The sequence below is a fragment of the Erithacus rubecula genome, assembly GCF_903797595.1.
Source record: "Erithacus rubecula genome assembly, chromosome: 2".
In the NCBI taxonomy this organism is placed as follows: domain Eukaryota; kingdom Metazoa; phylum Chordata; class Aves; order Passeriformes; family Muscicapidae; genus Erithacus; species Erithacus rubecula.
This window is the reverse complement of record NC_136685.1, coordinates 39,449,398-39,463,792: the sequence shown is the minus strand read 5'-3', so window position 1 is coordinate 39,463,792 and position 14,395 is coordinate 39,449,398. Positions and strand designations below refer to the sequence as shown.

The window sequence follows — 14,395 nt, the reverse complement described above, 5'->3', positions numbered from 1 at the left end:
AAATAAGGTTCAGGTTACAGGTTCTTGCCTCCTTAGACCTCAGTGCTTTTCTCCTTTCTCTCTTTCCTAGGAAGAGGACACTGGGATGAGGACAGTGTTGTTAGCTCACCTGATCCTGGCTCTGCCAGTGAGTCAGGCGACCGATACCGTGCCGAGCAATATCAGAACAGTCCACATGAGCCCAGCAAAATTGAAACTCTAATAAGAGCCACCCAGCAAATGATTAAAGAAGAAGAAAACAGGCTACAGCTGCGGAAAACCACTCCTGACCCATTGGTCTCCATTAATGGCACAGGGAAGAAGCACGCCATCTGTTTTGCCAACTACCCTCAGCAGCAGCTGGCAGTGGACGCCTGCCGCGTCCCAACAGTTGCCAACACTCCTCCTTGTGAACACATCCAGCAGAGGGATGGAAAGATCATGAGCCCACACGAAAATGACTATGACAACAGCCCCACAACACTCTCTAGGATAAGTAGCCCCAGTTCTGATCGAATATCAAAATCTAGTTTGGTACTTGCTAAAGACTACCTGCACTCAGACATGTCCCCTCATCAAACCCAAGGAGATCACCCAGCAGCCTCTCCAAATTATTACAGCTCCCACAGGCAGTACTTTGATAAGCATGCTTACACACTGACTGGATATGCCCTGGAGCATCTATATGACACTGAAACGATTAGAAGCTATTCACTAGGCTGTAATGGATCGCACTTTGATGTGACTTCTCACTTAAGAATGCAGCAAGATCCAGCACAAGGACACAAGGGAACATCTGTTATAATAACCAATGGAAGCTGACACTTTTTTTTCTAAAAACTTTTGTGCTTTAAAAAATAACCTTTGAGATCTAATTGGAAGATATTCTATGTTTTCATGCCCTTGTCCTTACCAGCATTTCCCATACCACAGTGCACTAGAAAGAAGAACCTAAGGTTTGGGGGGATAAGTTAGTTAAAACACATTACTTAAAAAAAAAAATAAAAATGCACTGGCATGCAGAGTTAGAGTAAATGGAGCTAAACTCAAAGCTGGTGCCATGCATGCTGACAAGGATAGAAGAGGTCCAGGTAGGGAGTGCTTGTGGCGGGCTAACAGAGCAGTTTATTCACACTGCGTTAAGAGGTGTTGTTTGGAAACACTGCCAAGGGCAGATCTTCTGAACTGCATAGGTACCAGGCAACAGAACTGCTATGCACTCTTTACACAGGAAATTGGGATGTGCTCCTTTGAAATACACAACAAAATGTGTACTTCCGGTGATTTTTTACTCCCCAAAGGCCAAGCATGTTATGCTGCTGTATGGCATAAAGCATACCAATATAAAATCAAAAAAGGGAGAAAGAAGAGAGAACTCCTCGAATTGTTATGTCCTTGTGTACTCACAAACATAGCTATTTACATATGCTTGATTTGAAAAGAGTCCTTTTGATTAGTATGGTCAAATATTTACTTCTACTGTATTAAAAAGAGAGGGGCTTTCTCACTGTAGTTTTGAGAAATGCAAAGGGCTTGCTTGTCTTGCCATAGAGATGGGAGATGGTTCTCATGTTTTTGAAAGGTTGCCCACGGTGGGTCGTGGAGTAAAAAGGATGAAAATTGCCTGGAGAAGCAGGGAGAATAGACTGGAATTAGGAGTGATCTGAGATAAACAGTTAACCCTGTAGCTATATATGCCATTTAGTAATAATTATAAAATAAGGAAAAGTGGCAGAATAATTAAGAATTAATTTAAAACACAGAGGGACATCAATAGAATCATAGAAATACTGCTGCAAAATACAAATGCAGTTGCATAAACATTAAAAAACATGAGCCAAGAATAGGTAAAAAACTGTTCGGCAGTTTTTCTAATTTCTGATAAAGTTTTGGAGTAAATTAGGAGAGTATAGAGTATCATAACTACTCTGTCTGAAACACAGTGAATAAGCATGACCTTGATAAAGAAATATGAATTCTCTTCTTGATTGCACAGATAATTTAATGAAAGTCAGAAAATAATATGGGCATCAAAATCATCCATATATACATTAAAAAGTAGCCGGAAATCAGTGTTGCAAGGAATTAAATTGTATTAAGAATGCTGTTATTATCAGGGCCTGTCCTAGAGTTATACAATACATCAAAAGAGACAGAGGAACTTTTTAAAAAATTTTAATAACCTCATGAACAAAGAGACTGATTGACTGGAAAAGAATAAACTCAAACATATGCTAAAAATGTAAAATAGGGCATTTGTAGTCACAATTGCTGGACCTGTCCTTTTTTGTATGGCATTCATTTGGCCCCAAAGTGGACTGCAACAAGAGGGACCACTGCTCCCTCTTATGCCAATGTAGAGGAAAAGGGACCTGAGGTGGTTGCTAAAATGATATTAGCTCTAAGACTAGCTTAATTTGTAACATTCAGAAGCTCAACATATGGGACTGAGTCATCAATGGGACTAAATATAAACCAGCATGCTATGGGTGGGTTAAAAATACTGTTTCCAAATAAAATTAATCAGAAGCAAAAGCTAAATAATAACATTATAAACCACGTAAGTAGAGATGTACTTGAAAGCAGAGGAAATTACCTCTCTGAACTTGGAATACTGTGTATAGTCCTAATCACTCCAAAGCAGATTGTGAATCTTGAATTGAGTAGTACCTTACTCCATAAGCAACCTTTGTTGACCGCAGTGTGATTGCTCCTGGTGAAATGCACGTTGAACACAAGGGAGAACAACACAGTCTGGTCTTTATTATCTCAACCTCGTAACAGAAAAGGTGGAGCACAGCTCAGCAAAAGATAAAGAGACTGAAAGATCTAATAAAAGCTTTAAATAAACTGGGTCTGTCATCTTTGTAAGGGAAAAGAGTAAGGGGTAATGTCACTGATGTGCTCCAAACTCTGCACAGAGGAGAGATAAATAATGGTCTAAAACTATTTGAACTAGTGGCAGAAATGAGAGACAGGGCATTGAATGATAGCCAAGGCAAAATGAGAACAAAATGATTTGGCAAGAATTTTATTTGACTCTGCCAAATGGATAATGAAGGTCATAAAAAGAAGCAGACAGAGATTTTTTTTGTTTGTTTGTTTGTTTTAAGATACAAAAACCAAGGCAAATAATTGAGGGGAAGAAAAACATTGGCAACTGTTAGCTCAGAGGAAGAAATGGACCAAAATGGACTTCTTTCAGCCCAAAAAATTGTATATATTCCTAAAGCATAGGAATAAGAAAGTATTTTTGATAAATTTAGCTCTGGATACATATTTATTTCAGTTGTTCCTATTAATAATATGAATAAACTTGTACTTGGAGTCTCATTTTACAGTATTAAAGTACAGTTTGCAAAGCGAATTAGAATAGAGGTGCATGGTATCATACTATCCCTACAAGTACATATAAAACCATGCCTAAGTGTCAATATTATTTTGTATTACAAAAGAGTCTCCTAAAATGTTTGAATTAATGGGGTTTTCTCAGCACTCAAGTTTCTTGGGATCACAAAGCACTCTTGCTATTTAGCTTTTAGTTAGAAGACAACAGAGTTCTGCAGACCAGCTGCAGTTCCCTGGCTGTGGTCTAATGGCCAAAATAGTCAGGAAACCACACATGGCCACTGTTGCATTTGCATTCTGACAGGCACCTTTGAACAACAGAAGACTTATAAGACCAACAAGCACAGCATAAGATGCTACATGGCTTCACCTAGAAAAAAAAGCCAGTGTGCTATGCAATAAAAGTCCGCCATCCTCATTGACAGTGATCCCAAAACTGTAGTTTTTATCCTATTTACAATAGCTCTAGTCCACTACAAATGCAAAAAAAATGCACTGTAATGAATGGAATAAATCAGTAGAAGATGACTCTACTTGCAGCCACATTGTGCTACAAGCAGAGGCTGATGCTCTCTCTCCTCATGGGATTGCAACTGGTACTCCTTAGCACTTCAATACAGTATGCTGGAGATTGATGTCTTTTGTCAGTTTGTTTGCTTCTTTAGATAACCAGGAATTTCTTCTGAATTGACAGAAAGGATTAAGTTTTGCAAACATAGACTCTGCATGCTACATGCTACATGAAAGCAAGTCTGCAATCTTAATTATAGCATATAATATCACTGCAGCTCATATTACATGTGCTTTTCAATATGGTATAAAGCTTATTTTTTTCCATTACATATTTATGTAATTCAAATTTTCATTTAGTATCCTTCAAGGATATAATTTTTTTTAATGTTTCTCCCTTTTCCAAATCAGATGGGAAGAAATATCTTGCAAAATTGAAAAATGCAAGGCATTTGAACCAAATGAGTTTCAAATGTATCACATTAGTTAAAGGTTATAATTTTAAATAAGGCATGTATGTTGTGTTTTGGAACAGAAACAATATAAATTGCTGTATTGCATTATTTCTCTAACACAGTTCTGGTTTGCTATTAATAAGAAATTAATATTTTGCAAGTACTGCAAATACAGAGTGACCACAGCTCTTTCAAACCATTTCTTATTGTTGTCAGTGGATGGTGCATTATGTTTTTTTGTGCATTACAATATTAGAATATCCTTTTTGTTTAAAGAAATAAAAAACCCACTAGTTTTTATATAAAATCACACCCCCACGGGCATAGAGTTTGTGATTTTGGGCAAATTAGCAAAACAATTCTTACATGAAAAGATGAACCTTACTCAGCAATTTGTCCCATTTGTTCAAATGGGAAAATTTGTGGAGTAAGGTACTACTTAACATGTACAAGGGAAGAAAAGCTGACTTCTGTTAATAGGTTTGAGGGTTGTTTTGTAATTATTTTTCCTTAAATCTCAATATATGAGTGTGGAACTATGGAAGATAAAAACCTTAATGGCTGTGTTTCTGTAAAAGAGATTATTTATGCTCTGAAAAAATGAGTGCATCTCTCCCAGCTGAAGAGCCCCAAAAGTATTTTGTAAGCTTTAAAAATGGCATTTGCTGATCTGTCTGCAATACTGCTGTGGGTTACATAGTGAAATTCTGCTCTTTTAACCACTGTTATCTGAATCTCATTTTTGTCTCTACACATGCAGCATTTATTCATTAATGTCCCTGAGCATGTTAACCACCATATGTTCATTTATGTCAGCATGCTGATTGAGTCAGAAAAAATAAAAGGTCGCTGAGTATTTCTGGAAAAGGCACAACCACCCCAGAAAATCAGCCTGGCTGTCCCGAAGGTCAGATAAGCTTTCAGTCAAGGAACAAAGCTGTGGCATGCATGTTGGTTTCAGACCTTCTGCATACAAACCTGTATGTAATGGGGATTATAGCCCACAGTTCCAGGATTAGAACTGGCTATGTCTATTTTAAGGTGGCTATAGTTAATGTCTGGCAGCAAATGGATTCGGGCCCTGGTCTGTCCTTGAGTTGCAAGTTTACTTAAAGCACCTAAGAGCCTAAAGGCAATACAGGCTTTGTTATTAGGAACAATGGTGGATGTACATGCTTTTCTGTAGGTATACTGGCTTAACTCCAGATAGCTTCACAATGTGGAGGAGAAACTATTTTATTTGCAGTTAGTATTGATGGTAAAACATTTCAGCTGTGTGTACTGAAAAGCAAAAAATCTCCAGCCCAAAAAACCCCAAACCAACCCCAAAAACAACAAAAGAAAGCAAATAAAAAGCCCCCCAGATTTCTGTAACCCTTCAGTTTGGCGTTTTTAAAGTCTTCTAGATGTATAGCTGAGGATTTAGCTGCTATTTTGAAGACCAGAAAAATGAAATAGTCTTCTGTTCAGAACAGTGAGAGCACTAGTGTGATTCCATTTCACATTTCCTTAGGACATTGATTAATGAAAAAAAATGCTGTGAGGTTAAACTTCACTGCAGCATTTAGCTTACGTGTAGAAGAGTTCTGTAGATAAATCTGGCTCTAAGTTGTTAGGAATATATCCCTTTCTGAAAAGAGTTAATTTATTACTTCATCCATGAAGCTGTGTTTGGAAGGAAAGATCAAATACAGGATGAAAAAAACCTTTTTGTCTGGTTGCATTCTCTATTTAATTCCCCTCTCACACAAATTTCTCAACCATTCCTATTGTTCTAGGATTCCAAATGCCATTTAAAATATTTTTATTTATTGCAATTTGGACTGCATTTATTATTTTCCTTTTCAGCTACTGATACAGTGGGAAGCTTCAAAGTGCAAGAAACTATCTTTTCCACATAATTCAAAACGTTTGCACCTTTACATTCTGAGGAAATAAAGTCTATTAGAAAAAGTATGTTTAGGGGACTGCAACTTTTTCCCAAGGTAAATATTTCAATTCATAAGATATACTAATCTGACAAAAAGAAAGCACTTGAGACATGATGAAGAATTTCATGTTTGCTTTAAGCCAATGGTTACATTTACGGACAAAAAGACACAGATTGCCAGTGTTTCAAATACCATGCTTTGCAATGTAAAGGGTCTAGTGACATTGTAGCATAACATCTGTAGTTTTCCTCTGGAATGTAATGTAGAAAATATAATTTAGTTATGTCAACAATATCTTGCAAAGTGTTCCCATTTATAATTATTTATATTGTAAATAGCTTTCTGAAGTAAATTTGAAGTTAATGTGCATAAGATGTATTTATTATGTGAAGATTTTTTTTGTTTGTTTAAAATATAGCTGCCAATATGCAATTTTTGTCTGTTTTTCTAGATTTTTAAACTAAGGATTATCCTGTATAGTATACATTTTCAGGAATCTATTTTAATTAATGAGAGCATTTCTTAGCATTGGGAGGGGACAGCATAAAATAGTTTATTTTCGTTCCTGTAAATCCTAAATGCTCCCCGAATATTGAATAGAGTTTATCAAACTGTGAGGAGACACTCATAAGATACTGCTACCACAGGGGAGAAGGTGTGTTAATCTGCACTCAGGCCTGAGAGCTGGCTTTGACCTAAGGCTTTGTGTTTGGATATTTCAATCTACGCAGAGTAACAGGAGCCAAGGTGTAGCACCTGAGCTGCTGCAACCCTTGCCTAGTCTGGGGCTTGGGTCCCTCTGGGCTCGAGTTCTGAGTCACAGCTCTTACTTTCTTGGCCAGCATCTGTGCCATCAATCCCCGTCCTCTCAGACACTGTCACTGAGTCTCTTCCCTGCAGAGAACAAAGGCAGGACAGATGGTCTCAGAGAGTAGTGGGAGAGTGGTGCTAGGATCAGGCAAGGGAGCAGCTTTCTCTGGAGAGAAAGTGGTTGTTCACATATATCCCATTCACTGGACAGAGCAAATACATAAGCACCAGGGGTGTGATGCACAGAAGAGTCAGTTTTGAGTCTCAGGTAAATTAAATGCATAAAATGGAGACACAGTTTTGTCATTAGCCCTTTGCTCCTGCGTGGATGTAGGCACTTGGCTCTTAGAGACACTCTTGGGGACTGGGGAACACCCTGCAGCACTGAGTTAGAAGTTTAAACTGAATTCATGATGTTGGCATTTCCTATGGGCTAATTTAGGCAGTTGCCCTCTCCTTCGCCTGAGTTTTGGCCCTGGTTCTCATGTAGGTAGGAAATGGTGTCATCTTTTCACCAAACTACATTGTTTAACTGTGAGCTGTGCAAAACACACTGAGTGACTCTTCCTTCCTTCTCCTTCCTTCCTTCCTTCCTTCCTTCCTTCCTTCCTTCCTTGCCTTCCTTCCTTCCTTCCTTCCTCCTTCCTTCCTTCTTCCTTCCTTCATTCCTCCTTCCTCCTCCTTCCTTCCTTCCTTCCTTCTTCCTTTCCTTCCTTCCTTCTTCCTTCCTTCCTTCCTTCCGTCCTTCTTCCTTCCTTCCTTCCTTCCTTCCTTCTCCTTACTTCCTTCCTTCCTTCCTTCTTCCTTCCTTCCTTCCTTCCTTCCTTCCTTCCTTCTCTTCCTTCCTTCCTTCCTTCTTCCTTCTTCCTCCTTCCTTCCTTCCTCCTTCCTTCCTTCCTTCCTTCTTCCTTCTTTCCTTCCTCCTTCCTTCTCCTTCTTCCTTCCTTCCTTCTTCATTCCTTCCTTCCTTCCTTCATTCCTTCCTTCCTCCTTCCTCCTTCCTTCCTTCCTTCCTTCCTTCTTCCTTCCTTCCTTCCTTCCTTCCTTCCTTCCTTCCTTCCTTCCTTCCTTCCTTCCCCTTCCTTCCTTCCTTCCTTCTTCCTTCCTTCCTTCCTTCCTTCCTTCCTTCCTTTCCCCTTTCCTTCCTTCCTTCTTCCTTCCTTCCTTCCTTCCTTCCTTCCTCCTTCCTTCCTTCCCTTTCTTCCTTCCTTCCTTCCTTTCCTTCCTTCCTTCCTTCCTTCCTTCCTTCCTTCTTCCTTCCTTCCTTCCTTCCTTCCTTCCTTCCTTCCTTCCTTCCTTCCTTCCTTCCTTCCTTCCTTTCCTTCCCTTCCGTCCTTCCTTCCTTCCTTCCTTCCTTCCTTCCTTCCTTCCTTCCTTCCTTCCTTCCTTCTTCCTTCTTCCTTCCTTCCTTCCTTCCTTCCTTCCTTCCTTCCTTCCTCCTTCCTTCCTTCCTTCCTTCCTTCCTTCCTTTCCTTCCTTCCTTCCTTTCCTTCCCTTCCTTCCCTTCCTTCCTTCCTTCCTTTCCTTCCTTCCTTCCTTCCTTTCCTTTCCTTCCTTCCTTTCCCTTCCTTTCCTTCTTCCTTCACTTCCTTCCTCCTTCCTTCCTTCCTTTCCTTCCTTCCTTCCTTCCTTCCTTCCTTCCTTCCTTCCTTCCTTCCTTCCTTCCTTCCTTCCTTCCCTTCCTTCTTCCTTCCTTCTTTCCTTCCTCCTTCCTCCTTCCTTCCTCCTTCCTTCCCTTCCTTCCTTCCCTTCCTTCCTTCCTTCCTTCCTTCCTTTCTTCCTTCCTTCCTTCCTTCTTCCTTCCTTCCTTCCTCCTTCCTTCCTTCCTTCCTCCTTCCCTTCCTTCCTTCCTCCTTCCCTTTCCTTCCTTCCTTCCTTCCTTCCTTCTTCCTTTCCTTCCTTCCTCTTCCTTCCTTCCTTCCTTCCTTCCTTCCTCCTTCCTTCCTTCCTTCCTTCCTTCCTTCCTTCCTTCCTTCCTTCCTTCCTTCCTTCCTTCTCTTTTTCTTTATTTTTTTTCTTCTTTCCTTCTCTCTTTCTCCCTTCCCTTCCCTTCCCTTCCCTTCCCTTCCCTTCCCTTCCCTTCCCTTCCCTTCCCTTCCCTTCCCTTCCCTTCCCTTCCCTTCCCTTCCCTTCCCTTCCCTTCCCTTCCCTTCCCTTCCCTTCCCTTCCCTTCCCTTCCCTTCCCTTCCCTTCCCTTCCCTTCCCTTCCCTTGTCCTTTTCTGGCCTACCTCTGTCTCTTTGAAGCCAACATTGAACAAGAGTCACTGAGATCCACTGGCAGTCATGAGACCACGTTGTCCTCCATTGGACAACAGTACTTTTACTTTTTCCATGTTAAGCACTGAAACAAACCTGTGTATCATCCTCATGTCTGAATACTTCATGTCCTTCCACTTCCATGCCTGCTCCTTTGTCTCTATTTTCTAGTGCTTGAAAGGAGCTGTTGCCCACTGGTGTGCATTCACTCTTGATTTCCATGCTCATTGGCAAATTGCTCTGCACTAAGGAAATCTGCTGTCATGGCCATTGCAATAAAAGTGTGCAATACCATCAGGAACTTCCTCTATCCACATATGGTGGCCATCAGAGCCTTCAGCATCAGCAATTTCATTTGATACAGCTCCTCTGATTGTCAGAAGGTCACAAATAGCCTGCTGTGTGCCTGTGTGAGTAAAAAGGACTCTCCACCCCACCACAAACCTAATGGCTACATGGCTCAGACATGCATACAGCACTCTGGGCTGTGGTCCCGAGGCCAGTGCATACATGGACACAGCTCAGCCTCACCATCATCAAATTTCTCTTCCTTGCAGACACTTCTCTCTGCCACAGCCTGCTGTTGCCTTTCTCCCACAGTCTGTTCTCTTGTTTTTGTCTTTTATGGGAATTACCTACCTTCCTCCCTTCCCTTTCCTCCCTTCTGCCCCAAGCTCTATTCTGTGATCTAGCTTGCTCAGCTATTCTCTTGATCCTGAAAATTGTGTTCCTTTTGATGAAGAAAATGTCTATCTGGCAACAGTTTCCATTACTTGCTTTCCCCCTTCCCTTTCCCTCCTTTATGCAGCTTGTGTGTTATACTGAGGACCCTGCAATCTTTTTCTCACAGGATTAGTTCTGCAACAAGAAAGCTACTGGTTGAGGGAATGGAGGTGATGAACTTTTCAGAAAAGCTACAGACAAAAGATGATAGATGCCTTCAGCATACCAAATGTGCAAGCTACTTTAGCTGCATTGCAAAACGTCACTTCTGGCCTGCAAACAAAGCATAAAGATGAAAACTGAGACCAGAGGACATACACATGCATTTGAAAATAAAAACAAAAGCTACAGCCAGATGCATATGAGAGGGAAACCTAAAAATTGGGTCATTTTCTAAACATGCATTAAATGACAAGCAAATAATTAAATATTCATTATTGCTGCTCCTCTCATCACTATTTTTTCATTTTTTCATTATTGTCATGAGCTGTCATCAGTTTTGTCATTTTTTTTCATGTTATCTGTATTTTTCTTTTTTATCTATACTATTTTTTAATCTATAAATAAAATATTATATAGTAAAAGTATTAATATAGAATGCAGAGCAGAAACTGACACCTGGAAAACAGAGCTCAGAAAATATCAGCATATTTCCAGCTTTCAACTGACTGTAAGCTCCATGATATTGTACCCAGTGTATCAGGAGATGAATTTGCACCCAGCACATTTCATATAGGAGCCAATTATCACATCCAGACATATTCCTGGTTATTGCTGGTATGACATATTTCAAAGTTATACCAAAGCCCTGCTGCAAATATATAAACTTGTACATTATCAAATGTATTACATTTTTGGAATTTTTTTAACTTATTCTGACAAGGAGACGTGAGAATATTGTGATGAAAGTTTAAGGTATATTTTCAAGCTGGATTCTTTCAATTTCCCCTCAAGATATATTTCCAGAAACAATTGGATTCACTTTCAAAGGGCAAGCTGGAATCTTTCTACAGCTCCTTCTATCTCCCTTGCAGCTTGAGACAGTTCTGAACTGTCTGGATACTTGGGATCTGCTAGAGCAACCTTGAGGCTACTCTGATTTCTGCTGCCTACCATGACTGCCTGTCTACCTGTTCATCACATAGGAAAAGAGGTGGCCCTCTAGCTTGTAGAGAGTTATCAAGTGCAAGACAGCTGGAATAGCAGTCAGCATCACACCACCATTTAAAAACACTTTTACATTAGCATTGTCTGTGTTATGAGGTAAAGCACATTAGGCTGCCACCTTTCTTCTGTGCTATTATCTTCAGAAGTGGTAAGAAAAGCAAGGAAGAAGGTATCAGAAGATCTGAAACTATACTTTTTCTCCAATATTGTCTAGCAAAATCTAGTGAAGATGCAAGAGATCATTTTCATCACACAGAATAAATGCTTGCCTAGTAGATTCCTGCCTGTATGCAACAGGTGAGGCAACTTTGTTGGGAATGCCCTTTTCCTCTGCAAGAGGGATGGCTGTTGACACCACACTGGCATGCACAATCTAGCCGAAATTCCATGCATGAATGTCAGTGTTTTCTAAATTGGTGATGCATCCTCTCAAAGGACATTGAAATTGCTCTCTGCTGAGCCTTTTGCTTCTTATACATTGCATCCATTTGGAGCCCAGGATGGGGAGAGTAGAGACTACAAGCAGCTTATGCAGTTTTGACAGGACTTAGATGCATTTTTCATTTGAAGCTTTATGGTTTTGATTCTAACACAAGACATTTCACCAGCTTATGAATTATTTTAACAAAAACAGGACTGTGTTTTGTCTGTCTGGTTTCTCTGTGGGACAGTTGTGTCATTTTTTTTAAAGAATATCAGTGAAAGGCATCCTTTGTGTTTTCAATTTGGAGCACTAGTGAGGTGAAAAATACAGCCTAAGTGTTAAGTCTATTTTCATCAAGGGCACAACTGTGCATTTTGATGTTATGTTTCTGACTTTCCTCTAATCACAAAGGGAGAGCCTTTCTTCTGTGCCGCTTTCTATTTAACCTCCAAAACAACTGCAAAGTATTAGAATGACTACAGTACCCTCTTCAGCATGAATGTTTCTTGAGCTCAAGAGAAATGCTCATGGTTTCATTAGGCTGGTTGTCTGACAGACTGTTCATAGAAAACAGCTGATTCTTATTTTTTTTTTTTTAACTGAACAGCTTTGGCTTCCTGTGATCAATCTTCTTGGCTACAGCAGTAAATATGCTAAGCTGCAGGTGCCAACAAGCTTTGAGACAGTCTCAGGCTTGAATGTTGACCCACGGCTGTGTTTTGTGTGTCATGAAATAGCCTACCTTATGTACAACTATTTGGTCAATTCGTTGACTTGGGTTTTTAACTTAATATGTGCTTATTTACTTACGGAATTAGATCCAGTGTGGGAGAGATGCAAAGCAGGCAGTGGTTTAGGAGTTTAGTAAATAATCTCAGCTTTGTTCAGTTTTGCTCTAGGTCAGATTGCTGAACGGAGTAATTCCATATGGCAACCTGATTTGAGCTTACTCAAAGCAAACCTTAAAATGGATTTTGGCAAAATCCAGCCAGCCATCAGGAACCTATTCTCAGTTTCTGCTGAGGATTTCCTGATAGCTTTCTTAATTTAAAAAAAGCATCAACAAAAAACCAACAGCAAATGAGAAAAACTTTAAAACTGTTTTTACTGTCTGAAATACTCATTCCCCTCTTCCAGAACATTACCCATCAAAAAGCCCTTTAGGCTGCTTTAATTTATGCCAAGAGCTATAGAAGTCAGGAGGTGCAAACATGGTTAAAGTGCCTTTGCCTCCTGCTGTGTGCTTTGCTCTGATTTGCGATGCAGTGCAGTGGGTGCAGCCTCTCACGAGGGAGAAGCAGGATGGGGCCGATTTTCTGCCCTTCTGCTCCGATTTCTGTGCCCTGGTGCAGAGCAGCAGCTGCCTGGTCCCTCTGCAGCCTCTGCCACTGGAGTGTGTGGGCTACCAAAGCCTCTGATGCTCTAGGATAAGAGGAAAGCGTGGGGATTTGAGCGGTGAGAGGGCTTCCAGTGGGGTGCCTCCAGTAAAAAAAAACAGCGGAAAAATCCTGCATTGATGAAGTCGTTGACAGAAACACTTTGGTCCCACTGAAGCATGGCCAAAAATGTTAAAACATTATGAAAACAGCACTTGAGGCAGCTCAGTGTGCCTCCCTCAATAGAGCAACTGAAAGCAGAAGTAAACAGAAAGATTTACTTGTACTGGGAACAAACATAATTTAAAAAAATGTGGGAAGGGAAACAAATACACACAAAAAATGCTCTCCTGTAATTTATCTGAATGATGTCAAATGTGAACAAAAACCATGAGATAGAACTTGGGCTGGAGAGTAGAAAATCTGGCAGGGCTATTTCTGAGTGGGACTCTTAGGAAAAGCTGCTGATTGAAATCAATACAGCAAGACCCAGAATTCGAAAAGACCTTTTCTGGGATATGAGAGGGTCACTGAGCAGAACTGTCAGTTGATAGTATTGAGGCTTCAATTGCCTTCACCAAGGTGCTTCAGTGTTTGCTTTAGTGACTTCTTGCAGCCAGTGGCTGAGCATACATTTAACATCCCACCTGAGATCATCCTGCTGGGGAAGGGAATTTTTTAAAGACTTCTGTAGCTTAAACAACTCCCTCATCAGCCACATCAGCACGTCACATTTTCTGTATACTAATCAATGATGTTTGATTAATGTACTGAATTGGATTAATTGAAGAAGTTATCATTTATGGAGACAATTTAGAAAGGACTAAAGTTCTCTGTTTTCTGCTTCTGTTTTTTTAAAACATTCATTCATTTGAATTTTTAACAAATTGTGATTTATCACAGGAAACATATTTAAACCTACCTTATTTAATAATATCATTTTCAAACAATACCAGTAGATCATATTTTGGTTTAGTTTATTTAATTATCATGTAAGACTTGGTTAGGTAATGGCTTCACAGGGATAGGAAAAATACAGACACTCTATAACATTGCAAATTACTGTGAGCATATCCTGGTAGTATATCAGAAGGTGATGAAAATAAATAGAGAAACAGCATTTCCATTTTTTTCATGGCATTGTTTTCCCTACACCAGAATGGCACTGTTACAGAAGTACTATCAAAAAGTCAAGAATAAGAACAGAACTTTTTGTCATGCTAAAGAATTAGCTGTATTTTGTTTACAAGGTGTATGTACAATGGCTGTTTTAAAGTGCTGGTTTTAATGGTCACTTAAAAACGTGCTACTTTATGAACATGTGAATAATGCATTCAAATTCAATTACACTGTATTTGTATTTAATGGAGGTGCAGAGGAGAGAGAGCAATCAGGTGGAGTTTGCCCAGCCCAAT

At 39.9% G+C, this 14,395-nt stretch overlaps 2 protein-coding genes across 5 annotated transcripts in view; both read left to right on the top strand.

Moving 5' to 3' along the window:
• SIM1 (SIM bHLH transcription factor 1) overlaps nucleotides 1-2,767 on the top strand; it is a 48,270-nt gene extending 45,503 nt beyond the window's left edge. For all 4 annotated transcript variants that reach the window (XM_079327825.1, XM_079327828.1, XM_079327827.1 and 1 more), the window contains one exon: nucleotides 71-2,767. In XM_079327825.1, the coding sequence (XP_079183951.1) occupies nucleotides 71-801 (731 nt within the window). In that variant the 3' untranslated portion in view covers nucleotides 802-2,767. The remainder of the gene's footprint in view (nucleotides 1-70) is intronic.
• The window catches only part of USP45 (ubiquitin specific peptidase 45), a 495,013-nt gene that overhangs the window by 44,861 nt on the left and 435,757 nt on the right, over nucleotides 1-14,395 (top strand). The window lies entirely within an intron of this gene.